This window comes from Stegodyphus dumicola, chromosome 8 (assembly GCF_044657685.1).
Source record: "Stegodyphus dumicola isolate Sdum_Otavi_A_Nest chromosome 8, ASM4465768v1".
Classification (NCBI taxonomy): domain Eukaryota; kingdom Metazoa; phylum Arthropoda; class Arachnida; order Araneae; family Eresidae; genus Stegodyphus; species Stegodyphus dumicola.
Genome location: NC_140775.1, coordinates 108073116 through 108100232, shown reverse-complemented (window position 1 = coordinate 108100232; position 27117 = coordinate 108073116). Strand labels below are relative to the sequence as shown.

General features: G+C 34.6%; 1 protein-coding gene across 1 annotated transcript in view; it reads right to left on the bottom strand.

Annotated features, from left to right (window-relative positions):
- LOC118204394 (bone morphogenetic protein 7-like) overlaps positions 1-27117 on the bottom strand; it is a 61046-nt gene that overhangs the window by 18078 nt on the left and 15851 nt on the right. Inside the window, exons 2-5 of the mRNA XM_085822248.1 lie at positions 16187-16382; positions 14569-14578; positions 7239-7377; positions 985-1164 (exon numbers count right to left, since the gene is read on the bottom strand). Coding sequence (XP_085678374.1) covers positions 985-1164; positions 7239-7377; positions 14569-14578; positions 16187-16382 — 525 coding nt within the window. The remainder of the gene's footprint in view (positions 1-984; positions 1165-7238; positions 7378-14568; positions 14579-16186; positions 16383-27117) is intronic.

The window sequence follows — 27117 nt, the reverse complement described above, 5'->3', positions numbered from 1 at the left end:
CTTGGCGAATTTTCCCTCTTCTTTTTAGCGGCGTAGAAGACAAACTGGTTTACATTACATCTATGGGAACCACCAGCGGCCGAGCGGTAAAGACGCTGAACACTGGTAGTTCGGTCTGAGGTTCGAATCCCGCGAACGGGCTGGCTGCATGGGCGTTTTCGTGGTTTTCCCCATGTGTAACGTGTATACGAGCCAGTTTCCCTTAGAAAGTCCTCCACGGAAGGCATCCCTCCCTTTAGGCAGATAGCCCTCGTGTGCTTTGCCATAACTGAATAATCCAAATCCAAATCCATTACATCTATGGAGCCTTTCCTTCTTTATATAGACGTTCTTTGGCTCTAGGTACCTTGTTTTTCCACAATGCGAGAAACATGCATACATTCATGCAGATTCTTCATTGTTTAATTTCTTTAAATATAATTACAGGGCAATAGTATTTGGTGGCAACAGTTTGAAAAGTTATAAGCCGTTTATAGTGATTCAGTGCAAAATACCGTTTCGTAATTAATATCCCATTTGGGACTAAAATCTTTTTTGGGTTAAAAATGAATAATAATGCATATTATTAAACTTTGTGCATGCATTTTGTAACAATATTTTTTTAATTGCAAAATACTAAAATTTATTTTAATCAATCAAAGCAAATCAACGAAGATCTTAATTTTACGTCACCTATAAAGAATTAATCGATGGTTATATATATATTGTCTTTTGAATTCTGATACACTTTGTTAACAACACCTTCCTCCACATAAATTTCTGAAAAAATATTTGAAAAGTAAACTGGAATGAAATACGATTAAATAGATAACTATGAGTAACTTAGAAACTATCAGATGTTTCTTGTTAAGGAAGTTAAATATTTAGAACATGTACACACTTAGTTAATAATTTAAAGAGAAATTAAATTTTTCACAATAGACCATCCGAACTTATAGTTTACCTTATTCATTTTCTGCAAAATAAGATTGTACAAATAAAAACAATATTTACCTGTATAAGGATTGAGGTTCTTTGTCTTTCGTTGCTTCTTGCTTAGTGCTCTCTTAGTTCTCACGTGTACTCGCTCAGGTTGAGTTTTAAAATAAGCCAACATAAAAGGCTGAAATTCTTCAGCCTCTGTTGAGCAGAGAATACCCAAATCATGTGGTTCTAAGTTATGAACTGTAAAGGAAGATTTGTAATTAAAGTGCAATAAATTACTTTAATTTTATCTTTGAAAGAACATATATGAAGGATTTCGAAACATTTGTAGTATGACATAAACAACAAAATCCGTGCTTAAATTCAACCAAAGCACGACAGTAGCTAAATTTGAGCACTATTTTTTTAATTAATTAAGCGTCGATATTTCTCAATTTTTTATGGGAAAAAAAAAGATTCCATTTGGAGAAGAAGATAGGATGACATTGTTACGAAGTAAATCACAGTATGAGTCTGAAGTTTTATTATTCATGCAACATTCAGGTAAAGCGAAAGCGTACTGAATATGTGCCTCACTTTCTTTGGATAACGGAAAGTATGGGGGAAACGTAGACTAACTCGATATCAAACTCCCTTAGTGATATTTTTTTAAAATTTTACTTAATGAATATATTTAATCGCGTAATCTTTTTTGGAGCAAAATAAGTTATGCGACAAAATAAAATTTCGTTACCTACCTTACAATGAATTTTTAGTGGACTACAGATAAAATTGAATGAATAAAAATTTTAACTTCCCGGATTTTTCAGGTACCCGTACAGTGTTCCAGCTCAGTTATTTCTCTTGTAAAGCAAGTCTCAGGTTTATTAGAAATGTCAGACTTAATAAAAGACTTAATGCTCGAAATATCACCTTTGCTAAATTGCATATAATTTGTACAAAATATGGCTGAGCTTATCCCAAAACAAAATTATTTTGTTAATGAGGTAACAACAGAAAAAGATTCAAAAGAAACTATGCTATTAAATATGCAAAATTACTAAACTATATTCTTTTCAAAACGACTCTGAAAGGCTTCCTTTTTCTGTAAATTAGCTCGTACTAACTGAGAATTTGCCTCTGTTAATTACTATGCTGCTCGGATATTTTAGTTGAAATGTAGTGCTTTCGAATTCTGTACCATTTGAAATACATTATGAAACTAAGGACTATTCCCACCAAGCTCTACGGCTTCAATTTGAGAACCAAATTTCTCTACTGTTTGAATTGGAAGAAAGTCCTAAACTGTTTGTTGAAATTTCTCTTGTTTCCAGAGATGGACATCATGAACTTCATGCAGTACCTGATGATTGTTTAGGCCACAAGACTCGCGCCTAGGGTGATGAATAATAAAAATCAACTTCTAAATTCATAATCCTTTGTCTTATTTTATCTCATAATCCTTTTTCCCCGCTGCCGAAATCAAGAAAAACTAGCACTAGGAGCCCTGAAGAAAAAAATTGTTTCTAGTGCTCCAGACTATCTTAATGTATCGTTGTCTCGCGGCTTGTTAGGTAGCGTTCACAAGATGGTTTAGCTGTCACTATTATCATAATTCTAAGGCGTAAAAGTTATCATTTTCGTTGACACGTATGAAATAAGGTCTATATTGACAGGTAGGCATACACCCCGATGACAGAGAAAGGACGCATTTACTACTGGACAAGGACTTTGGCAGTTCAAGGTGATGCCGTATGGATTATACAATGCGCCGGTAACAGTCGAACGCCTCATGTAGACAGTGTTGAGATGTATTTCCTACGAAGCTTGTCTGATGTACCTGGATGACATCATCATCGACGGGAAGTTTTGAAGGAACATTTAGAAAATATTAGGCAGGTGTGTCAGAAACTGAAAGAAGGCCAATCTAAAGTTTAGTGCTACTTAAATCTAAAGTTTAGTGCCAGTAAATCATTGAAACAGGAAGTGATTTACCTCGGATAAGTCATCTCTGACGAAGGACTGTGTACGGATCCAGAAAATGTCTCCGTTGGTAAAGACTGCATATACCCCAAAAATATTCATTAACTGAGAAGACCTACGACCTTGGGGCTTTGCACCTACTATATGACATTTGTCAAGGACTTTCTTCCATCGCAAGATCCATTCACAAATTAATAGAGAACAAGTAAACGTACTTGGGGACCAAAGGATGTGAAGATGCGTTTAACAAAGTGAAGGGCGCTTTAACATCTGCTGCAATCCTAACGTATCCTCGCCTCGACAAACCATTTATTATCAGCACGGATGTGAGTAATGAGAGGGTCGATGTTGTTTTGTTCCAATAAATAAAAGGTCAAGAACGTGTCGTAGCATTCTAGAGCAAGTGTCTATCTAAACCGAAGAGGAATTACTATGTCACCAGAAGAGATTTGTTCGCCATAGTTAAAGCCTTAGAACATTTCCACCATTACCTCTACGGCAGAAAATTTACTGTTCAGTGCAGATCATGCATCAATTGATCTGGCTATTAAATTTCAAGAATCTCGAAAGCCAAATAGACAGAGAGATAGATACAAAGACTCCAGCAATATGGCATCCGTCATAGGAAACTATCCGTCATAGAAAATGTTCGTCGCATGGGAATGCCGATGCGCTGTCTAGACGACTCAGCTCAGAAAGCGACCGATATTGTTCAAGGGTCAAAGCGAAATACGAACTGCTTAATCCGATTGCACAAGTTACAATTTCAACATCGGCTGATCGAGATCCACGGAGTGACGAAGGAGTCAGGAAAGCGCAGTTGGAAGATGGCGACATTGACCCATAATCGGTTTAATGGACTCTTCAAACAGAAAACTTACATGGCAGGACATTTCGATCTATAATCCTACGACAAAACAATATGGGCTCTCTCAGATTCACTCCAAATTCGAAATGGCGTCTTATACCGGAAGTTCGAATCGGATCATGGAAAGGCATTCTGATTTTGGCAGCAAATACTTTTAATATCTCGGACGTCTTTAAAGAGCTAATACAGTAGCTCGACAGGAGGCCTCTTCGGAATAATGAAGCCTGTGCATAGAATTCGAGAACGCTTTTACTGCAATAATGGAAGGGCTGATTTGCTGAAGTAGTGCCAATCATGCGACGCTGCGGGTCCGAAAAAGCCCAAGAAACGCAGACGAGGGAAGCTGCAGCGTCACAATGTAGAAGAACCTTTTGATCCTACGACCTTTAATATCCTACGACCTGTGCCACGCATTGCTAATGGCAACAAATACATCCTTGTTGTCATTGATTATCTCACTAGGGGACCTAAAGCGTGTCCTATTCCTGATCAAGAGGCTGTCAAAGGCAGTGGTACAGATTGGATTTTCCAGGCTTCGCAGTGCCTCTTCAGTTACATTCCAATCAAGGAAGAAATTTTTACATAGGCTATGATGAAAGAACTCTGCAAGCTACTCGGCATCGACAAAATCCAAACGAGATTTTTACATCCGCAATCAGACAGTATGTAGGAGCTGTGTAATCAGGCCATTCAACCTCTCGCTGATGGTTTCTAGAAACCAATAGGACTGGGTCTAGAAGTTACCTCTGTTCTTATTGGCTTATCGCAGTGTTATCTACTATACTACGATATCAGATGCTGTTCGGTAGTGAGCTTCGTCTGTGATCTACTATTTGGTCGCCTTCAGGATGCGCCTTCATCGCCTGAGTAGTACATTTAAAATCTGCAAGCATGGTTGGAAGTGATGCACAATTTTGCACAAGGGTGAAGACTCGATGCGACACGAGATCTATAGGACATCGATTGAACGAAGATGACAAAGTGCAGTTATGGAATCTGATTCGACTGAAATTATTTTCTCCTAAACTGCGGTCACTTTGGAACAATCCTTACATAGTTCTAAACAGGTTGAACGACGTCGTGGTTCGGATCCATAAGTCATCAAATTTTAAGCCTAAAGTCGTAGCACTTGTGCGCTTTGCCATAATCGAATAAATTAACCCTAATTTTAAGGTAAATATTTTGTTTATAATGCATAGTAGACGCAATAATCTGAGAATGATCATCAGACTCAAAATTTAAAGCAAACAATAGAAGCCCGATTAGCTGAACTACAGATATCCGAATTGCTGGATGACCTTTTCAGGAAAAATAAAATTAAGCTTTTGCTAATTCAGTTATCAGTTTTAAACTTTTCGTTGATTTAAATGTTATAAAAAAGGTTATAAATATTGCATATTTTTAAGAAGCTATTGCGTTAATCTAGGGCAGGGTTTATTAAACTGTGGGTCGCCAAACATTTTAACGGTTTTGATATTTCTTTAACTTATTATAATAATTTTACAATTACCAAATATTTTTACACAATGTATCTGAAAATAGATAAAGATAAGACAATACAGATAAAAAAAAAAACGTTTCGACGCATTCTTTTTATAATATAAACGTTCATTTTACTTGCTTTGCACGTGCCGCAGTCATGTCGTCTGTTACTTATTTGAAATTTTCACACTGTTCTATGTCTTAAAATTAGAAATTAAAGTTAATGACCTAAAACTGCAATAGTATACTACAGTACTTCTAAATAGGTGACTAAGTAAAAAAATTGACAGTTTCATTCACGCGTGTATCGGATTTGCGCAATACCCACAAATGTTTTGTAAATATTACGTTGTCCTAGGGGTCGCAAAAATATCTCAGTGATAAAATGAGGTCGCGACTGAAAAAAAGTTTAAAAAACCCTGATCTAAGGAAACCAACAACATACACATTAGCCTGCAACATTTAGAAAATCTGAAATCTAACTTTTGTTTATCATTAAAGGATTTCTTTTCTTGAGAACTAAAAACGTTTCTTGCAGCGAAACTTTATTGTTGTCTATAATCAATAAAAATTACGAATTTTTACAAATCGTAAAAGCAAAAACGCATATCGTTAATTTTATTACTTTATGTCAATAAAAAAATAATATCACTCAATTTAATTTTATTTGGACTAGGTGTTATGTTTCTTGGTAGTGGGAAAAAAATTCTTTAATTTTAATAAGTTAAAAATAAAAATCAGATTAAATGTTTATTTTTAGGAGTAACAAAGTTAAAAATTATTTTCATCGCTCTGTATTACTTTAACCTTTAAATGCTGTGAGCAGTTAAAGGTTTCAGCGTATTACTGATTAACAGAGTTCATATTTTTATATATGATTGTTTCCTTTGTTTATTTTTATATGAATATATTTTTATATGAATTTAACTGTGTAAAATCAAATGATTAATGTTTAAAATATATTGATTTAAATGAATTAGAATTCTATAAATATGCATTAATTATCTATAGCATTCCTTAAAAAAGGCATAAAAGTATGTATTTTTACGCGTTTCTTTAAAGCGGCCTGTGAGACCGCTCACAGTAATTACGCCGAAAAAACTGTCATAGCAATTAAAGGTTAAATAGAAATCTGTCATGTTTAGGCAAATAAAAACAAGTATAAGTTTTTGAAAAATACTGTGTTTTTTAAAATTTTGTTTCCTTTTTTATATATATATTTCATTTTTGTTGAAATAGAGCATGCCAATAAAATTCTCTCACTTGCACTGCAGTAATTACTTACAAGGTTCAGCATAACGCTACGACAATAAACTCTGATTCAAAATAACAAGATCTGTACGAACCCTAAAAGCCGGCTTATTTATAATGATGTGTGTGTAAGGCGCTTAAAGTGAAACATAAAAAAATGCGTTAAATTTATGCTGATTGATAGGTGGTGTAAAATTTCGATTAGTTATTGCCAGAGTTAGAAATTTTTGCGGAGCATAAAAAAAGTATTCTGGAAATGAGGAGTATCGAATATTTCCTATGAATTTCCCTAGTAAAGATTTGGTTAAAGTAATAAAAATTACACATTAATTTATAACAAACGACACAGAATTAATATAATTATTAATTGAAGGGAAGATGAGACGCTATTGATTTGACGTTTTCTTATGGACATTGCTTCATGAAAGAAGAAAACAAAGGATGATACACAATTAATAAATTAATTATCAAATCCTTATTTCAAAAGAATCTAGAGTTAAGACTACCAAAATGTTAAGTAATTTATATTATATATGTACCATGTGATTTTCCAACTTAGAAGAAAATGAACTAAAATCAGTAAGCATAGTTTATGTTGAAAATGGCAAAAATCGAGGTAAACATTGTTTATTTCTGATTAACAGAGTTTTGATGTACCCTCAAAACTCTGTTTCATGTGGATTAAGATTCTTAGATTACATGGAAGTATGAAAAAAAATTATGATTAAAAAAGTATGAAACTTATATATACTGGAAGAACTTATCTCCAACTCCAGGCCTAAGTTCCTCTTTGGAAATTCTATCCACTCCAAAACGGGTCCAGTAACATTAAAAATCAGCCATCCAGCATCTTCTGATGAAATCACTATTTCATCGACGAAATCTAACTTCTCTTCACTAAAATGACACGTATTTTAAATTTAAGATTAAGCATTGTTACAAAAGTTAATCTATGAAATCATGCAGTGAAATACATATCTAAATTTTATATTGTATTAATGCTTGAAAAGTTAGGAGTTTTCTACAGCAGTACTATTAGAAATAAGCTTTGTAAAGTCTAGTAACAAAAGTTAATGTATATTAAGATAATCTCAGAGAGTAGTCATGGCACTTTTTGTAGGTCTCTAAAAGCAAGTTTCTAGGGAATTACGTGAGGATTACTTGCAGTTTTGACTTGAGAGCCCCAAGAAAGGGAATCCAAGAATTTTTTACTTCATTTTTTCTAATTTTCGGATCAATTCATTTTGAGTACCCGCATTATGCAAACTCGCTACAATTCATGCTTGAGATTGGAATATGGTTAGTATGAAAAACAGCGTATGAGGAGAGCATCTGCTAATCGCCTTACCAACCAATGTTATATATCGTCTAGGGTGTAATAACAATATCATATAGTTTTTAAGAGAGTAAAACGGAATTATAAGACATTACAGGATGATTCTGAACCCTTCTGAAGGGGAAGGTTTAGATGCGGATTTACCGACTAGATGGTAACCAGTATTTGATAAAAGTCCAATTTCACTAATCTACAATGATTATGCATTTATAATTTTGGAGAATTAATTTCTCAGTTACATTAAAAGCAGTCACTATTACAGAAAGACTTGAAGCTCAAGACATTTAAATATCCGTTTAAGTTCCCCAGTTTCTACTATATTCGAAAATTTGGTCACCAGATCTTTTCTAATATGGTATAAATATACTACATTTACATTCTTAAAAAGGTTTCATTCTAGTATTCACCTGAAGTTGAACTTCAAAATTCTTACTAACTATTATATACATATACTGCTTGGCTAAAATCATTCCGAAATTCACACCGATTTAAGGTAAACATATGCAAGTCCATTAAGATCATCCTATAACCAGAGGTACAGGTTGAACAAAGCCGGTACCTGTACATCCATGGATAACGCCAGGCCTTGCTATGTTACATTACATATCACAGCTTAATGAAATACTCTCAAACTAGGCCAGTACAATCTTCCTTCCGCAGTTGCGAACATGAACTTCTATATCGTCCTTCAGCCGATGTAACCAAATACAAATATATTTTTCATTTGTTGTCTTCTGAAGATTACGCTAAAATACCAGAAGCCATAACGTATGTCAGAGAAAAAACGAAAAAGTAACAAGCTGTGTATTATTTTAATTAGTACTTTGATATGTTATGTACATTTTACATGCTACACACTTTTATTTAACACTGGTAATATCTTACTTAGTATAATTTACCAGCAAATTATATTCTTATAGGCCGCTCGAATATACCGTTATAATACAGAGTTCCACTGTAAGTCTTGAAATAGGTAACTCGTGGATAGTGTTGCAAAAACACTTTAGTCAAACCTGAATTTAAATATAAATGCTACACTGAATGTGAATGCATCACCCTGTTATAATTATTCAAAAAACTTTATTGGTCATATTAGGACTAAAATCATTATACAGTTTCATCCTAAAATCAGGCAATATTCAAAAATGAATTGCTTATATGAAATATAAAAATCGAATGACTTTTCATGCTTAGGACTCTCTTTCCACGTTGAAAATTGTAAAGGATTATGCCCAACCAGACCTCGATTTAGATTTGATTCTAAGACGAATTAAAATGGAGAGTTTACACGGATAATCCGAGAAATATGGAAGACTTCTTTATACCAACGTAACATACTCAATCACAGAACTCCGCGTGCAGTGTTGTATCTGCTGTTGACTAATATGTGATTTTGAGAAAACGGATATTGCATTCTGCAATATTATTCAACAACTCGGAGCCAGCTGGAACCTTGATGAGAATTTTGTTCATATATTGTCTGATGACAACACGAGGGATGCCAAGGGAAAAACGGCCATTACTCTCATTGACAACGTAGGTTACGATCACGGTCTATCTTCCTTTCGATTCATTGAAGCGCTTGCAACGTAAATGCGTAAACAAGATTTTGAATTCTTCGGTTAAAGGATTCGGTTCTTCAAAGTAATTCTACGGAAGATTCTACCAAAGATTACTACTGGATCAGAATTGCCGAAACAGATTGCTAATCAGGAGAGGCCCAGTAGGCAGTTAAACAAGGTAAATTTTTGTTTTCAAATAAATTTGTTTCCTGTTTTTAAGAATGTTGGCAACCGACGTCGATTCCCCTAGCGCATGCGCATGATAAGCAAGTTCTCTGCTGCGTAATACTTATACTTAGTAGGCAGTTAGCCAAAGTCAATGGTGAGTAATGCATGTAAGCGAGAAGGACTAAGCGCTGTGTAATATCATGTTTCTACTCTGCTGTTCAACGTCTTCGTAGTTTAAATAAATGTTTGTTATGTACATAGAAGACGTCATTTTATTCTTCAAAGGTTATGGGCCCAGATAGCGCTTAACTGTGCAGAGCAACTACCATTGTTAAATTCTTTCGGCAAGCCAAGCTGCGTCGACTGAAATGAAAATGGCGACGACTAATACAGTGTCAATTGAAAAGCTAAACAAGGACAACTTTGATACGTGGAAGTTGCAAATGGAAGCAATACTGATTAAAAATGATCATTGGGACTATGTAACTGGGAAAATTCCGAAACCAGAACCTGGTGATGAAGAATTTGCTAAATGAAAACTACTGACCAAAAGGCACGAGCGGATATAATCCTATCCATCTTACCCAGTGAACTTCCACAAGTAAAGAATTGTGTAAAGGCCCGTCCACACGAGGACGCTCCCGACGTAGTTGACGTAACTTTTTTGACGCCGGCGTAAATTCGCAGGACGCAGAAGACGTAAAACTGAGTACGCTCCTGTTCAGTTTTTCGACCGCGACGCGCGCGTATAGCCAATAGCCGACCGAATTCTTATCACGTGTAATAATCAGAAAACCTTCTTGCTTACCCGTTTCAGTATGGCGTCAGAGCCACACAGAGATGAGTTTTTGCTTAGAAATATAACTGTATACAGCAATAAAATAATCAGCATTGTTCACGTCATCTTCAGATTTCTCAAACCGTACATATTAGTATACATTTAAAATTCACATTAAAGGGGAAAATTGTATACTTATAAAGCAATGATCCGACCACTATATCCATATACTTCACCTATTTATAACCCCGTAAGTAATAGGAACCTAAATAAATTACAGTTTCTACGAAATCAAAGTTTTTGCCTTACAAAATTCTCCTTAATTATTATAAATATTGGCTATATCATGTGTAATAAAAAAAACTCTATAAATATCCCAATATTAAATACACCAAAAACTAACTTCAGCAATATAATAACTTATAAAATAAAGCAGTTGACTGTGAAAGAGTATTCAATAAAATACAATTACAAATTTTGGAGGAAAGTTACAACTTGTGTCATACAGCAATCATTTATTGAAGTTTAATTAAATTACCTTTGCAGCGACTTCTACTTGTTACATTATTTTCCACAAACGCGGCTATCACAGATAGCTGAGTGGTCAGCGCGCTGCTTTGGTGGCGGAGGAATGGAAAGGTGGCAAGTTCGAACCTCACTCGTAGACGGTATTATTCAGTTGGCTTTTCTCATTTTTGAAACGTGTTTCTTATATTTAATCATGAATCATTATATTCTTATTTTACCTATTATTATTGTTTTCATTTCTTATTTTATTCATTATTATTATTGTTTTTAATTTAGTTTAAAAATGTGCAGTGCAAATAGAAATCCTTATGTAAAAATATATCTGCATCTCTTTATCATATATCATCTATAAATTCTCTCTTTATTTTTACTTTATTGCATATTTTATCATGCACATAATTTCTCATAAACTGTCCACAAAGTTTGAACCTCATTTTAAATTCAAAAATAAATAAAAAGGAAAACAAAAGACCAAGGGAGAGAGAGAGTTAAAAAAATATGAAGTTGGTTTTATTATATGATGGATGGTGTATATAAAGAGAATTAAGTAATTTAATTCTCTTTATATACTGTATTCCAAACCAATTTTATAAATCCTAATTTTCATACGATATAGAATCTGCAAGTCTGTCAAAGTGGTCGATACTCATCCTCAAGGAATCAAAAAACAAGTAATACACCCCCCCCAAAAAAATTAAGTCAATTCCTACTTAGGTCCACAAAGAAAAGTTTAAAAATACAAAAATAAATAAATAAATAAAAATACAAATATAATTTTTTAAAATTAATAATTTAAAAAATTTTAATATGTGAAAAAGCTGTATTAACATCAAGTGTCATTCACTGCAAGTTTAAAAAATTGTATTTGAACTTGAGTGGATGAATAAATAGCATTTTATGTACTGAAAATTTGAACAAGATGTAGGAGAGTGTGAGCTAATAGTAGTAATTTAATAATTCCAGATATTCCTTTCGCAAACAAGGCAGTAAAAAAAAAAAAAAAAAAAAAAAAAATCTCTTTGAACAGATCGCTCTAAATAAATCTTTCGCACCCATTCTTGCCATTTTTTGCGGTTTTGCCTCTGCTTAATAATTGCACATAATATTAAAGGTTCAGCTATAAAAAAAAATCATCTGATTCGGACAACTTGTCGCAAACATACAGAAGAACAGCGAAGTAATAAGATACAGCTCTGTTGACGTTATATTACAGCGTCACGTGATTTTTGCGCAAAATAATTCTATTGGTTAAACGCACTCTTCGCAAGCGTACTCGTTTGGACGCTTTTACGCTGGTAACGTAAAAGCGCGTTCGTCAGCTACGTTTTGAGCGTACTCGTGTGGACGAGCCTTAACATCTCACGAACTGTGGCGTAAATTGCATTCTATTTACGAATCGAAGGGACCAGCTAGAAAGGCCACAATTCTAAAAAAATTTCTTTTTACAAAAATGAGTGATTCTAAACAAATGACTGTTCATCTAAATGATTTTTTCATTCTTGTGGACAAACTGAAAGAAATGGAAATAAACATTGCGGATGATTTGCTTACAATATTGCTTTTATATAGCATACCGGACTCTTATGAAAGCTTTCGAATAGCAATCGAATCTCGTGATGAACTGCCTTCTCTAGAAATGCTGAAAATTAAACTGTTGGAAGAAGCTAACGCTCGTAAAAATAAAGATTCAACGTTTTCTGAACCACAACATGCGTGCTATTCAAAAGATCGGAAGTATACTCAACGACCGATTCCTAAACCGAAACCAGATAAATCTGCAAACCGAAGACAGTATCCAGTTAACTACAGATGCAACTTCTGCCATATCTATGGGCATAGAGCATCGGAATGTATGAAGAAAAATAAAGAAACTAAAAGCAAACGCCTCAGTGAAACTGCTATGTCTGCAGAATATCAGAATTCCCTGGAGCAAGAAAAAGCCGTAGCATGCACTAATACTAATTCTAAAGCCATTTTTTTTGTCTGGATAGTGGTGCAACATCGCATATGTGTAACAGCAAGGAACTGTTTCAAGAAATTCACGAGGTAGGTGATACTTATGTTAAATTAGCTGCTGATAAAACTGTTAAAGCTATTGGAAAAGGAACTGTTAAATTTAAAGTTCGCATAGGTTCTAAAACTGAAAATATCAAACTCAAAAATGTATTGTGTGTACCTGATTTGAAAAATAATTTAATCTCAGTGTCTAAAGTAATTGAAAATAATCTTTCAGTAATTTTCAAAGAAAAATGTGCTCAAATAATTAATTCTAATAACGAAATAGTAATTTTGGCTAAACGCGAAAATTACCTTTATTTTGTCATACCAATATTTGAATCTGTATCAATTGCTAAAGAAATAGATCAGTGGCATATAAGATTTGGCCATTTAAATGAAAATGATCTTAAAAAAACTTCAAATAAATAACATGGTTAGAGGTCTTTCTTTTTCTCAAAATGACTCTCTTTCTACTTGTAAGGTATGCATTCAGGGTAAACAAACCGCAACCCCTCTTCCCAAAGAATCTGAATATAGAAGTACTGAATTGTTGAATCTAATTCATTCTGATTTGTGTGGTCCCATGAGAACTGAATCAATCGGTGGATCATTTTATTTCGCAACAAAACACAATTAAGATAATTGTGTTTATATTAAAAAGACGCCTAACAGTGAAACTATTATAATCGTTTATGTAGACGATCTTATCGTTTTCACCGATTCTCAGCAAACGTATGAAACAATTCGCGATAGTTTAGCTCCTGCTTTCAAAATGAAAGACTTGGGAAAATTACATTATTGCTTAGGAATAGAATTTTACCAAAATGAGAATTCAATTAAAATTTCTCAAAAGAAATACGTTGATGATATTTTAAATCGGTATAACATGCAAAATGCTAAATCTGTGTCTTCACCTATAGATAACAGCAAAAAATTATCAAAAGAGATGAGTCCTAAAAACGAAAACGAAATCGCTGACATGAAAAATGTTCCATTTAGAAATCTGATCGGATCATTAATGTACCTTTCAGTAGCTACTAGGCCAGATATCACATACGCCGTGAATTTCTTAAGTCAATTTAACAACAATCCTGGAAAAGAACATTGGCATGCTGCGAAAAGAATACTTCGATATCTAAAGGGAACCCAAGATCAAGGACTAATTTATACGAAAACAGGAAAACCACTCATCGCCTTTGTGGATGCAGACTGGGCATCAAATGTCGATGATAGAAAATCTTACACCGGTTTTGTATATATATTAAGTGGTTCAGCTATAACCTGGGAATCACGAAAACAACGCAGTGTAGCTCTATCTTCAACGGAGGCGGAATATATGGCTCTGTCTGAGGCCGCCAAAGAAACTGTCTACCTACGTCGTTTCCTGAAGGAGCTGGGTTACAACATAGAGCACCCAACAACAATATACTGCGACAATCAAGGAGCTCAGAAAATTACAAAGAACTCTGTGTTTCACTCCCGTACAAAGCACATAGACATTCGCCATCATTTTGTACGTGAAGTGTATGAACGCGGTGAATTAGATACCTACCAGTGAAATGGGAGCTGATGTGTTAACCAAACCCCTGACTCCTGTTAAACATCAAAACTGTTGTACAATTGTAGGATTGAATACTGTTTAATATGTATTTTGTTTTATTTTTCAGGAATAGGAGAATCAACGTCGAAAGGGGGTATGTTGGCAACCGACGTCGATTCCCCTAGCGCATGCGCATGATAAGCAAGTTCTCTGCTGCGTAATACTTATACTTAGTAGGCAGTTAGCCAAAGTCAATGGTGAGTAATGCATGTAAGCGAGAAGGGCTAAGCGCTGTGTAATATCATGTTTCTACTCTGCTGTTCAACGTCTTCGTAGTTTAAATAAATGTTTGTTATGTACATAGAAGACGTCATTTTATTCTTCAAAGAATATTCTGTAGTTTTGGATAACACGAAATGTTTTCCAGTAATTACATTCAGAGGGTAATAAGAGTTTTCATAGCAATCTTTTAGTTATGTATATAAACAAAAAAATTATTTATAGACCAGGAAAACAAATTATTCGGTTGGATGATGGAAAATTTCAGGCTCGAGTTATTAAAAATGACTTAATCAACCGAATAATTTAATTGTTCACTTTTTGCACACTGCTTCAATTTTAGCTTTCTAACCAATTATAAAAATTACTATTCTGTAATAAAATAAGAAATTTATGTACAGTAGAATCTCTAACAACCGAGGTCTTTGTTAACTGAGCCAGCAATCAGTAAAGAAATCATTGGGAAATACTAAGAATTCTCTTATCAGTGATCGATCTTGATCTGCCATTTAGTAGTCTTCCTACTGGGTAAATGTAAGTTGTTGTTCGAGTATTCGAATATATGTCTATTGTATGCACTCCTTCAAACTGGTTTGGGAAGGTAAGCAGACTATGGGAAAAGTGCAATGCAGGAAATTCTTCGGATTCTTCCCTAACGTTTCTCTTCCATACCCAATAATTAATCATTTCAACTCTGAATTTTTTTAAAGGCGCGCAGGAAAAAAAAAAAAAAGTCTATGGAATATTGTTTCTAGGTGTTAGTAGAAGAACTCCCTTGCAATATATTAAAAATTCCTACTTTAGTTTTTCATACTGTTAAATCCTTCCACAAACAGCGTTCAGAAGCAAATACGGGTGGGAAAACAGTTACAGATAAGCCGCTAGATGAAGTCTCGGCAGTGAATAGTACAACAATCTATACTACCAATAAAATAGACATCTAAATAAATTAAAAAAAAAAAAAAAACATGTAGTTATAATGGACTATCACAGTAAAAGGAGGGGAAGAAAAAAAGAGTAGAGGAAATTTAGTCTCATTAAAATGCATGTAAAAAAATGACAAAATTTCATTGTTTTGTAAAACGTGATTGAATTTGCTTATTCCAGCATTTTATTAATATTATTGCTACGGAATAAAATTTTTCATGGATTATTTGTTTAATAGAATGTAACAAACTTTATTTAATAATAATAGAGTATTAATAATAATATCATTATCATTATAAGGGCACAGCCCCGATTCTCCTAGCCGGCCATATGATCAAAAAATAGGACTGGCCAGAAATTAATAATAATATATTTGTTTACTTATTTTTAGAATTTCAAATAAACAATTTCAAAAACCTCGTGAGGAAAAAATTGGAAAAATCTCTAATTTCGTGCCTACTAATCTAGTTTTCGATTACCCCAGGTCGTTATGATCCCAGTTAATTCGAATAATCGAGGTTCTACTGTACTACAAGATGTTCAAATGATTAAACGTGAAGTAAAAAAAAAAAAAAAATCTTACTTAGCATTAATTTCAGATACTGCATACAAACTTAATGTATATTCAATATTTCTGACGTGCAAGTGATTTTCAGTCAAGTTTTTGTAAATCCGCAACTCTGCCCAAACCATTTTCTCATCTTGGAGTGTAGTTTCAGTCATACTAAACCAAAACCGTCTGTGTCTTTCATGTCGCAGGTGCGGATACTGATGATGAACTATAATTTCAAAGAAAATGAGTATTAAATAAAAATAAATAAATAAATATATAAAATAAAATAATAAATAATAATGAACTTCTTTTTGGTCGTTTTTTTGGAGCATGAAACTGTAAAAACACTTAATCCCTTCATTAATACTGAACTAAAGAAAAGACGAATAATGCACTAAAGAGTGAAGCTTCGAGTATCTGAATATGTATTTATTGTATACCCTGCTGGTAATATCAGCTTATTGAAACTTGTTTGGGCAAGTAAGCAAACTATAGGAAAAGTGCAATCGGAATTTCTTTCGAATCTTTCTAACGTTTCCCTTCTGTAGCTCTGAATTCTTTTTAGAGACGCTCAAGGATAAAAAAAAAAAAAAAAAAAAAAAAAAAAAAAAAAAAAAAAAAAAAGGTCTGTAAAATGTTGTCCATTGATGTTAGAACTCACCTGAAGTTCTTCGTACTATCAGATCCAGGGGTGTTTGTGGGACCCCAAAAAATCTCCTGAAACTTTTACGGACTTACTACCGACATTTTGGAGTTTCGAGAAGGGGGAGGGGAGAGAAATGAAAAATTACAATTATGAAGTATTGAATGACCTAATTATAAAAGTTCAATGAATTACTTTTTTTGCAAAATTAATAACCATAAATTTTCAAACATATAAACTACTACATTTTATGTAAATGTTTTAAATTACCTGAATTAATTCTTTAAAAAAAATTATCTAATTTCTGCTGCTTTTTTTTTATTTTCTGATGTTTGTGGGCTTGTCTTTCTTTTGTGGTGAACTTCATAATTGCAGGAAGGTTAACTTTTATTTTCCTCATTTACAGTTGAAGAAATTTCCTCGAGAACTGCACATGCAGAGGTAGAAGCAGTTTGCTTTTCTGCTAATGTAGAAGGTTTTTCAGAGACTTTTATAGGTGACTCATCTGAAATACATGTTTTTAAGTTCTCTTGATATGTTTTCCAACTTCTATTCATATTCAGTAAGAGATCTTTGTGAATTGGATCAGTCATTGGATTTTTTGAGCCATATTTTTCACATGAGGTTTCTTTAGAAGCCATTAAATCATATTTAATAGTCTGCACTGCATCTAGGGAATCAATCTTAAGAGAGGTTCTATAGTCAGTGACAAGTGTATCCATTAAGTTGAATGCACTTTCCACTAATGGGCCATGGAAGCAGCTAAGGCAGGCTTTGACCAATTTAGCCAATGTAGGATACTTATAATCATTTGTGAAATCATCTTTTAAATTAAAAACTTTAGACCAATATTTATCAATTGTACACTTGACTTGATTTCCACTTTCATCAGATGTGTAGAGCATTTCTTTGGTGATATCAATATCACTCTGGTATAACCTTATTTCAGCTTCTACTTTTGACTTTTCATTATCACTAAAAATATGGGACATAAAAGATGATAATTTTTCAAAAGCTAATATTGTACTGGTTTTACCTCTTAGCTCTGGATCTAATGCTGTAAAACTAATTAGATATGAATTTTTAAGGGGTAATTTCTGTTTCATATGCTGTGCTGTATTAGTATAAGCTTTCATCAGAGAAATTTGGAATTATTTTGCTATTGGATGATTTTTTGATAATTTCGGAATTATTTTGCTATTGGATGATTTTTTGATAATTTCTTCAGGAGAGTGGAAGCTTCTGCACCAGTAAATATTACTTTGCTAGGTAGATGGAATTCTGGATTTGTGACATCAACCTTTAATAAATCATTATAAGATGTGCACTCTATATTTTCTGGCTTCATAAAAAAATAGAAAAATTTTGCCATCAATTTATAAATACTGGAATGTATTAAATGAAGCATTGTTTTATTTATTTATTTATTTATTTATTTATTTTTTGTTTCAAATAATTTAATATATGTGTTGAACTCTGGTAATACTGCTGAATATAATGCCATATGCAATAAAGTTTTGTTTTGCATAACAAATAACCCATTTAGTATTCTTTTTTCCCGAGCTAAAGCATCCTTTGTGAGTTGTTGGGAATGCAAGCAAGAATACACCCCTTCAACAATTTTTTTCTGAGCTGCAGAAATATTTCTTTTATTGTATACAGTTTCAACATAAGAAAAATAATCCCCTTTATCAGTTTTATCGAAGTAGTGAAAATAAAATGCAATAAGAGCATCCCACAGATCTTTGATTCTTTCTATAACATATAAAATGTACACCCACCTATGGTCTGGTCTCTTCAAGGGCTTAAGTTTTTTAATGGCAAGGGATTCACAGATTTTGAAAAAACTTTCTCTTTTACTGCAGCTTTTCATATCAAAATAGATGTCATCAAACAAATCTTCTAAGTATCTATCAAACCATGAAGCAAATTTTTTTGCACAGTTATTAGCTGTGTGACAACCCCGGAGAAGTTCAAAATTCCCGGAATTCCGGGTTTCCCCGGAGCACAAACACCCCTACAGATCGTTCCACAAACAAAGTTCAAAAGTAAATACGCGTAGGAAAACACACGTGGACAAGCCGCCAGATGAGATTTCTGGCGGTGAATATTAAAGCAGTTTACACTACAGAAAAAATAGACTTCTACATACGAAGATGGCAAACGCCACCATCAGGGCCAAGAGGGTTTAGATTTCTGCCAATTGGTATTCCTGGGCCGAGAGGGTTAGTTTTCTAAAAACTAAGATTTCTGGCAATCGGTATTCTTGTATTCAAATGTCGGTTCACTTTTCAAACTGTTGCCACAAAATGTTAGAGTCCTGCATTATATTTGAAGAAATTAAATAATGAAAAATTGTGATAAAACAACGGTACATAGAGTCATCGAATTTTGAATAACGTAATCCTCCAACGAATATGAGCATGTGGAAGACCAAATTTGAAATTTGAAATTTGTTTTATGATCGATTTCCTAATTTTTAAAACTTGACGAATTTTTGATTAACAAACTCAAGGATTTCCAAGCGAGCAATGGCAACGTTGTGCAGAAAAAACATTTTTATCTCCAGCGCGTGAGTCTCTGTATCGGAAATTCTAAAGATATGCTCGTTTTAAAACTATTTTGCGATATTGCTGTTGCACTGGATCTTATGGTTAAAGTGCGAGGAACATGATATTTAATAAAGAAAGGTAACACACAAAATGTTAAAAAACGCCCCTTTGGACGTAATTTAAAATCTAAAACATTTCAGTTTTTTTTTTTTTTTTTTTTTTTTTTTTTTAGATATTGCCAAACTGCGCCAAGGTGGTTACGCTTAGACGCAAGTGCAGAATGGCGAATAGAGAAAATATTGGTTGTCTGTCTCAGAATTAAATATTAGCTTCAACCCAAATTTCATTGCACACCCAGGAAAAAAAAAAATTGCTGATGATTAAATATGCCAAATTCAGCAAGAAAAGAAAAAATGCATAAATACACCGAAGAAATCAGACATTCGCGAGTGGCCAGTGCGTATGCATAACTTGAGAAATGGAGGCAGAAGCTGTGATTCAATCGTTCTAGCTTTATAGCATATGTTATCAGGTTAGCTTTTACAACGGTGCATAATCAAGAAGGGGAAAAATTGATATGGTTATTGTTTTTTAAAATATGTATGTAGGATGAATACTCATTTAGGATCTATTTTTGAATTGCCTTTTGATCGCTTGTCGACAACAAATATGAATATCATTACAACTTTTAAATCAGAAATTAGGTTAGGTTAACTGATTAAAAAAACGCAACTCGTGCTTATGAGAAGAGGCTTTTCAAGGAAACTGGCCAGTGTCAACGATACACATAGGGAAACAATAAAAACTTCGATATATCCAGTTCGTTCGGGAAGATTAGAAAAACTGACATTTATAGCATCAGTTATAAGAAAAGAATGGTTCAATAAAAAGAACCTTTAATGGTATTTTGGGTAGTTCTTCAGTTTTATCAGAAATATGGAAATTTAATTTCAGTTATCAATCCATCCTTTCATGATAAATAATATCGCTCACTATAATTTACACTTCACTTTTTATTTGATGTGGGTACTGTATTTTATTAGGCTTATAGAATTTATTACAATTACCATGTTTATTCAACTACAAACCAAGCTCTTTTTACCTCCTAATATTTTCTTAGATTAAAAAAAAGGCACTTGGATTAGATTTAGTATGGTTGCCATGATTTTCTTTTTACTTATTTATTTCTGGTTTTAATTTCCTGGGGTCGATTTACAATCAGATTTAAATTATAATGGAATATAAAGGGTAGGCCATCTAACTTTTAGAATTTGAATCAGCTATTAAAAAAATGAATATTTTTTTCAAAATTAGGAGTTTATTAGAAAGACTGGACGTTTTCATCATTTTCATTTATGAATGAAACACAATATCATTCAAAATGACTGCCACGGCTGGCTTGACAGTACCCCATCTGATCAACCAATTTTTCAGTACATTTTCGATTTTTTGAGCTCCAGTCGCATGAATGGCAACTTCGATTTCCTGTTTCAAGGCATCAATCGTCTCTCCCAAAAAAAAAAAATTCCGACGGCGTCAAATCACAGTTCGGAGGCGGCCAGTTGACATCAGCATTTCCAAAAACGATAGTTACGTTGGCTGTGTGGCAAGTGGCCTCGTTCTGTTGAAACCAAATGTCACCCATGTGATCCTTTTTAATTTTTTGAAACAAAAATTCGTTTAGCATAGCGTGGTAACGTTTGCTATTGACAGTAACGGCTGCTTCTTGCTCATTTTTGAAGAAAAATGGCCCAATGATGCTGCCGGATCAAAAGCCACTTTGACCCCTTTTAATCAAACTATCATATTTTTCGGTTAGACCGTCTACCTTTGAAAAACTGGCTTTTGATTAATTGCTAAGACACGAAGGGTTGTCGTTATGGAACGCTTTTCATCTACAAATGGACTAGTCTTAAGACACAATAACACGCCGAATAAATACTAATTCAGAAGTCAACCAACAAAAATCAGCGTTATATTTACAAAATTTTCACAGGACTAGTTTCGATGGTTTTACCGCAAATGTTACCGTAAACCGCAAATGAATTTGCGCAAATTCATTTGCAGTTTTGCAGCTGAAGATGGTGGTTCGGTAAAACCATCGAAACTAGTCCTGTGAAAATTTTGTAAATATAACGCTGATTTTTGTTGGTTGACTTCCGAATTAGTAAATGGACTAGTGTTCAACGTATGGAAAATTCCCAATACGAATAGCGAGTCTTCCATTAAGAACTGACTTTGCGTGACTTTTTCTAAAGCAAGGATTTTAGGGTGTGGTGTACTATTAATGCTTCAACGGTGTGGTGTCGAACTCCAATGAAAACTCTAATGATGGAACACCGCATGAAAATTTTATTGAACGTCCCCCCAAAAAAAGATGGCTACATCAAATCAGCAAAAGAAAAAAAAAACTATCCTCTCTAAAATCAAATTCTATACATTTTACGTGCGAGAGCAAGACGTGGCTCTCTAGCCTGCGTTTTTAACATTGCCAACAATTTAATTATTTTAATAACAACTATTTTAACAACTATTGAAAACGTATTCGGAAGTTAAATAATAATTTTCATCTTATGCTGCTCACGAGACATCCTTGACCATATTAATATTCAGTTTCTTCTTCCTTTATGTGACCTTATCACAACTCCTTCCCTCATAAAGGAATTTTTCTTGACTATGGAAGGAAAACTTCTAAATACTTTTCACTGCTTTCAAAACACAAGTGGTAACCATTTAAGTGATAACAGAGAAGCTAGTTACATACCCTGCACTTATTTCTAGATAACGTAAACGCAAAAATACAACAAAAAGATTTAAACTACTGCTATCGTCTGCCTCATACAAAGTACATTCCTCAAATTTTACAAAATCCTAATACTTAACGCAAAATATTTGATTCTAACCATTTTGAATATGAAATACACGATGCAAACAAATTTGAATCTACAAAAATATAATTCCCAAACGCTACAAAAATCATTTTTCAAACAACAGTTTACAGAACAAAAAAGATTGGTTTATCCATAAATTTCATGTGCTAAAGTTCCTGCTGTTCATAGATTTGATCTCGAATAATCAATCACTGAGATAGGACACGCTTCAGCATTTACAACTTCTGGTGCCATTAATGCTATATTTCCACCTTTCTCAGAATCATATGAATTGTGAACCAAATAGAGGCCTTCATGACAGCACCCAAAGTCAGTTATTGCAAGTCTAGGAGAGGAGAGTCCATACTGGAAATCTAATAAAATATTGTGTCTGTAAATCTCGATGAGTAATATCATTTTGAAGCAAGTGTACTAAAGCTTCCAAAAGCTGAGTAAACAGTAGCAATGATGTAGGACCAGAAACATCTATTCTTTTCAAATATTCTTTTAAATTGCAATTGTGTCTCTTCGTAACAAGAAATAGAGTCATATTTCTACCACATCCATCACTCAGAAGACGAACAGGAAGGGCTTGTGGATAGTTAGTAAAGGCACCAGGAAGCAGAGCTGTTTGATCAGCAAAAGCAAAATACATTTCAACTATATTTGGATGAGGTCCTAATTTCTTTTTCAAGTTTTGTCAGTTCACCCAAAGAAAACTCGCCAATGGCTGGTAATGTCTTCTTATACATTGCACTCTATATAGCATATGCATTTGATTCAGCATTATAATTGAACATCACTTCTACAGCAAGACTATTTGGAAGCAATTTCTCAGAAGAAAACGTCTTGATAGAAGTGGATTTTTCGAATATCGAATTCTGCAGATCTTGTGTTCCTTCAGTATGCGATATAATAAATTTTATTTGGTGTTGAGCATTATCATGAGTTTCGGTTGCTTGTGCTTCCCAGAATTCTGCTGGCAAAACATCCGCAAGGATAAACCTTTCTTCTAAACTGATGTCTGGAATTTTAATGCCCTTCTCCGCATTACTGGTTAACCTCCTTTCTTCCGAATGCTCATTATTCTCGACCCCTTCACTTTCTATCTCTTTCCCTCCTTCCGATCTGGAATCTAAGTCTTCTGCACTCGTTCTCTAAACTCCTGCGCGCATGCCCCTGGCTACGAGTCTCCACAGCATTCAAGAGAACCAGTCGTTCCCTAATTTCCTCCTTCATCAACTGTGCAGTTTTATTTCCTAGCAAATAGTACTTTGTATCTTACTCTACCGGAGTAACTGCTGCCTTTGTGGTGACAACACCAAAATCATCTTCAGTGGTGACTTTCGCCAAAGGTAAACATTTACATTCTGTGTCCAAAGGCTGTTTCACCCATACAGTTTCCCCGTAGTAAGTCCCTAGTATTAATCCAAGTACTATTACGCAGATCTATTCCAGCTCCAGTATCTCTCAGATATTACCTCTCTATCCTATTAATTACTGCTTTCTTGAAATACGGCTCAAAACATTGGCTCTAGTGTAGAATTGGGTGCCCCTTCGATTAGCGATAATTTTTTTTTTTTAATTTTGGCGATGAAACCTCATTTATGGTTACCATGATAGTTTTGACTTTGTTTTAGCTTCCTGATTTTTTAAAAAATGAAAATAGATTGATGTGTACATGGACAGATTTAAGGCAGTGCGCAATGCCTAGTTCGTGCAATTCTGGGATGTTTTTTTAAGTGAAAACAGATCAATGTGTACATGGACACAGAGTTTATGCAATTCTTTGACTTTTTATTTGGGTTTTATGTAGCGGCCATCTTGAAATTGTGCGTTCATGGCGCCGATCTTGACGTCAAAAAAGAATCGCCAAAAAACAAGGAGCACCCAATTGTAAACTTTTACCAAAACATTCTCTTAAACTCTCCGTTCCTAGATTATTCACCAGATTAGCCTAATTCTTTTTCAGCGATGGACAGTTAGGTCGGATATGTCCGTCCTTTCCACGTTGGTAACACCTTATTTTTCGCTGTTTCTCGAAACCTGCTTCATTGAAAGCTTGCTTTTTTTTTTAGGAGCCTCCACTTTTCTATGCTCCTCTGATTAAATTCTTTGATGACCACTACTTTTCTGATTATAACTACCATTGGAACTTACATACCGTTCTCTATCTTTCTCAAATGGTATCTTTAACCCCGCTTTTTGTTCTAACTCCCTCGTATCTCTTCGCAAAGCCTCATACTTGTCGTATTTCTCTGCTAAAAGAGAAGCTGTTTTAAATTCTTCCCAATTGTCTAAGTAGTGCTCTTTTATTTCTAGAGGTACTCGCCGCTTAATTTGCTCGGTGAGCATAAGCTCCTTAAGACTTTCAAAATCTTGAACTTCCACTGAATCCAACCAAATCTCTAAATACACTCTTCAATTCATACACTAAATCCACCCATAATATTCCGTTTTTTCTAGAATGTTCTTCAAATTTTGTTTTTAGCGCCCAAGAACTAAGCTTGAATCTATCCATGAGTAATTTCTTAACATGCTGATAATCATCCCCTTCATCCGCTGGTTCTTCCACTATTAACTGGGCTACATCGTGAGGTAATAAAGGAATTAATTGCGAGACCCAATTAATCTCCTTAACGTTCTCTTTTTGAGCTCTTTTCTCAAATAGCATGTTGCGTGCGTACGGGTTCGTTATGAAATGAATGCACAAGTCCGATGAAAAATGAACAAAAATTTATTATTATCACAACAAAAATGCTTAAATTTTCTCAAATTATCATGCAGTATTACAATATCTCACAGTACTTATCTTTTAACTACTCAAATGTCCAATAGAACGTAATTCAAAACAGCTAAAGAACGCTAATCCGCGAATTCGCTACAATCAACAACAGTAGTTTTCTAAACAACAACAAACTAAGCAACTACTACAAACTGAGATGTTTTCCTCCTTTTATAAGATTTTAAAATCACGCGCTAGAATTTTCCAGTACTTTCTCGAAATCAAAAAGAGATATTTATTTATTTAATGCACGCGCTCTTGTATGTTCAATTTTCCGGCTTAGCTTTCTTTTAATATTCGTCACGCGCTGCACTGCTCGAGAAATAAAACCATTTAATTTATAATTGAACTAACATTAGCTTTTTAAATACCAAATTCGTAACACTGCCCCCTTCCCAAGGACTGCACGTCCCGGGCAGTACAATCCCTGGACAGGAAGCTAAACTTACAACTGTGGCATAATTGCAACTGAGGCATAAACATTACATTACAATATCAAACAACATAAACAATAAATGCAATAACTAACTTAAACAAATCAAATGCTATCAAATACTAAATACAAAACAAATACTAAATACAAATAAAATACTAAATGCAAATCAAATACTAAATACAAATCAAATCAAATACACATTTAAAAACAAAAAGGACCATGGTCTGATACTATTTACAATTATTTACATTACGTACTATGGCCATAGTAATGAGCTAACCTGTCGTAAGAGTTCGAAGACTCACGGATCCGAACCACGGCGTCATTCGTGTTCAGTACTGTATATGGACCATCCGAAGGTGACTGTAATTTAGGACTCAGTCCTTTTCGTTGAATCGGGTTCCACAACCATACCTTGTCTCCTTTGTTGGATCTATGTCTAGTAGCTCTTGAGTCGCATCTGGTCTTCATTTTCTCCGTCGCCAAGTTGACTCGCTTTCGTGCAGAACGGTGCATCCCCTCAAACCGGGCCTGGGCATCTTGGATGTGTTCCTCAGGCGATGAAGGCGCATCCGTAGGGCGACTAAACAGGCGGTCACAAGGCAGACGAAGGTCTCGACCGAAGAGCTTCTGGGATGGAGAATAGCTGGTAGTCTTGAGTTTCTTTTCGACCCTGGTATGATTTCGGCAGCTTCCCAAGCTCGATCTTTCGGACAAGGCGTCGACATTTCCAGGCGAGGATCCCTTTTGAGAATGGATAGTCATGCCATCAGATGCTGAAAGCAGCTTATTGTTTTTGAAATCTAAGGAAAAATTGTATTTCCTTAAAAAGTCCAATCCGAGTATGCATGGATCTGTAATATCCGCCACATATGCCGTGTGATGGTAGGCGGCACTTCCAAACGTGATGTTTACGTTTAACTTCCCAGTTATGTCGATCTTGTCACCAGACGCAGTCTGAAGGGTAACACAGGATGGCGTCCAAATAAGTTTATCTTTAAACTGTTCAGCTAAATCTTTCCTAATGATGGTAACATTAGCTCCTGTGTCAATGATCATATTGCAATGAACTCCATCGATATTCCCATTGATGGACAGTCCGTTATTGTTGCCACTCACTATAGAGATCTTAAGCGCTTTAAAACAGGGTTTTTCATTATCTGGCAACCTCCGTTCCTTGATATGGTCATTCATTTCTTTCCTGCGTCGTTGCTCAGAAATTGTCTCAATTTTCGTACCCTGGGGTGTTCTGCAATTCTTTCGTACGTGGCCTTCAGCTCCACAGTTCCAGCACTTTGGTTTCTTGTCAGTCCTTTTCCTTCCCGTGGCATTTAATTGTCTGTTTAAATCGTATGCCTTATTTTCCGTGCTCTGGGGAGTTCTGCAGTTCCTTCGTAGGTGGCCTTCAACACCGCAATTCCAGCACTTTAGGGTCGGTTTTGTTTCACCACTATTCCGTCTTAAAACATTCACTGGTCTTGTCAACTCATCCGTTTCATTATCCGTGCCCTGGGGTGTTCTGCAATGCCGTCGTAGGTGACCTTCAGAATCACATCTCCAACATCTTACAGCCACTTTGTTCTCACTGCTACTCCGTATCAAATCTTCGACTTGTCTGGCTAAATCATCTAAACGAGCCATCAGTTGATCCACTGGCTCATGGACTCGCACAGCT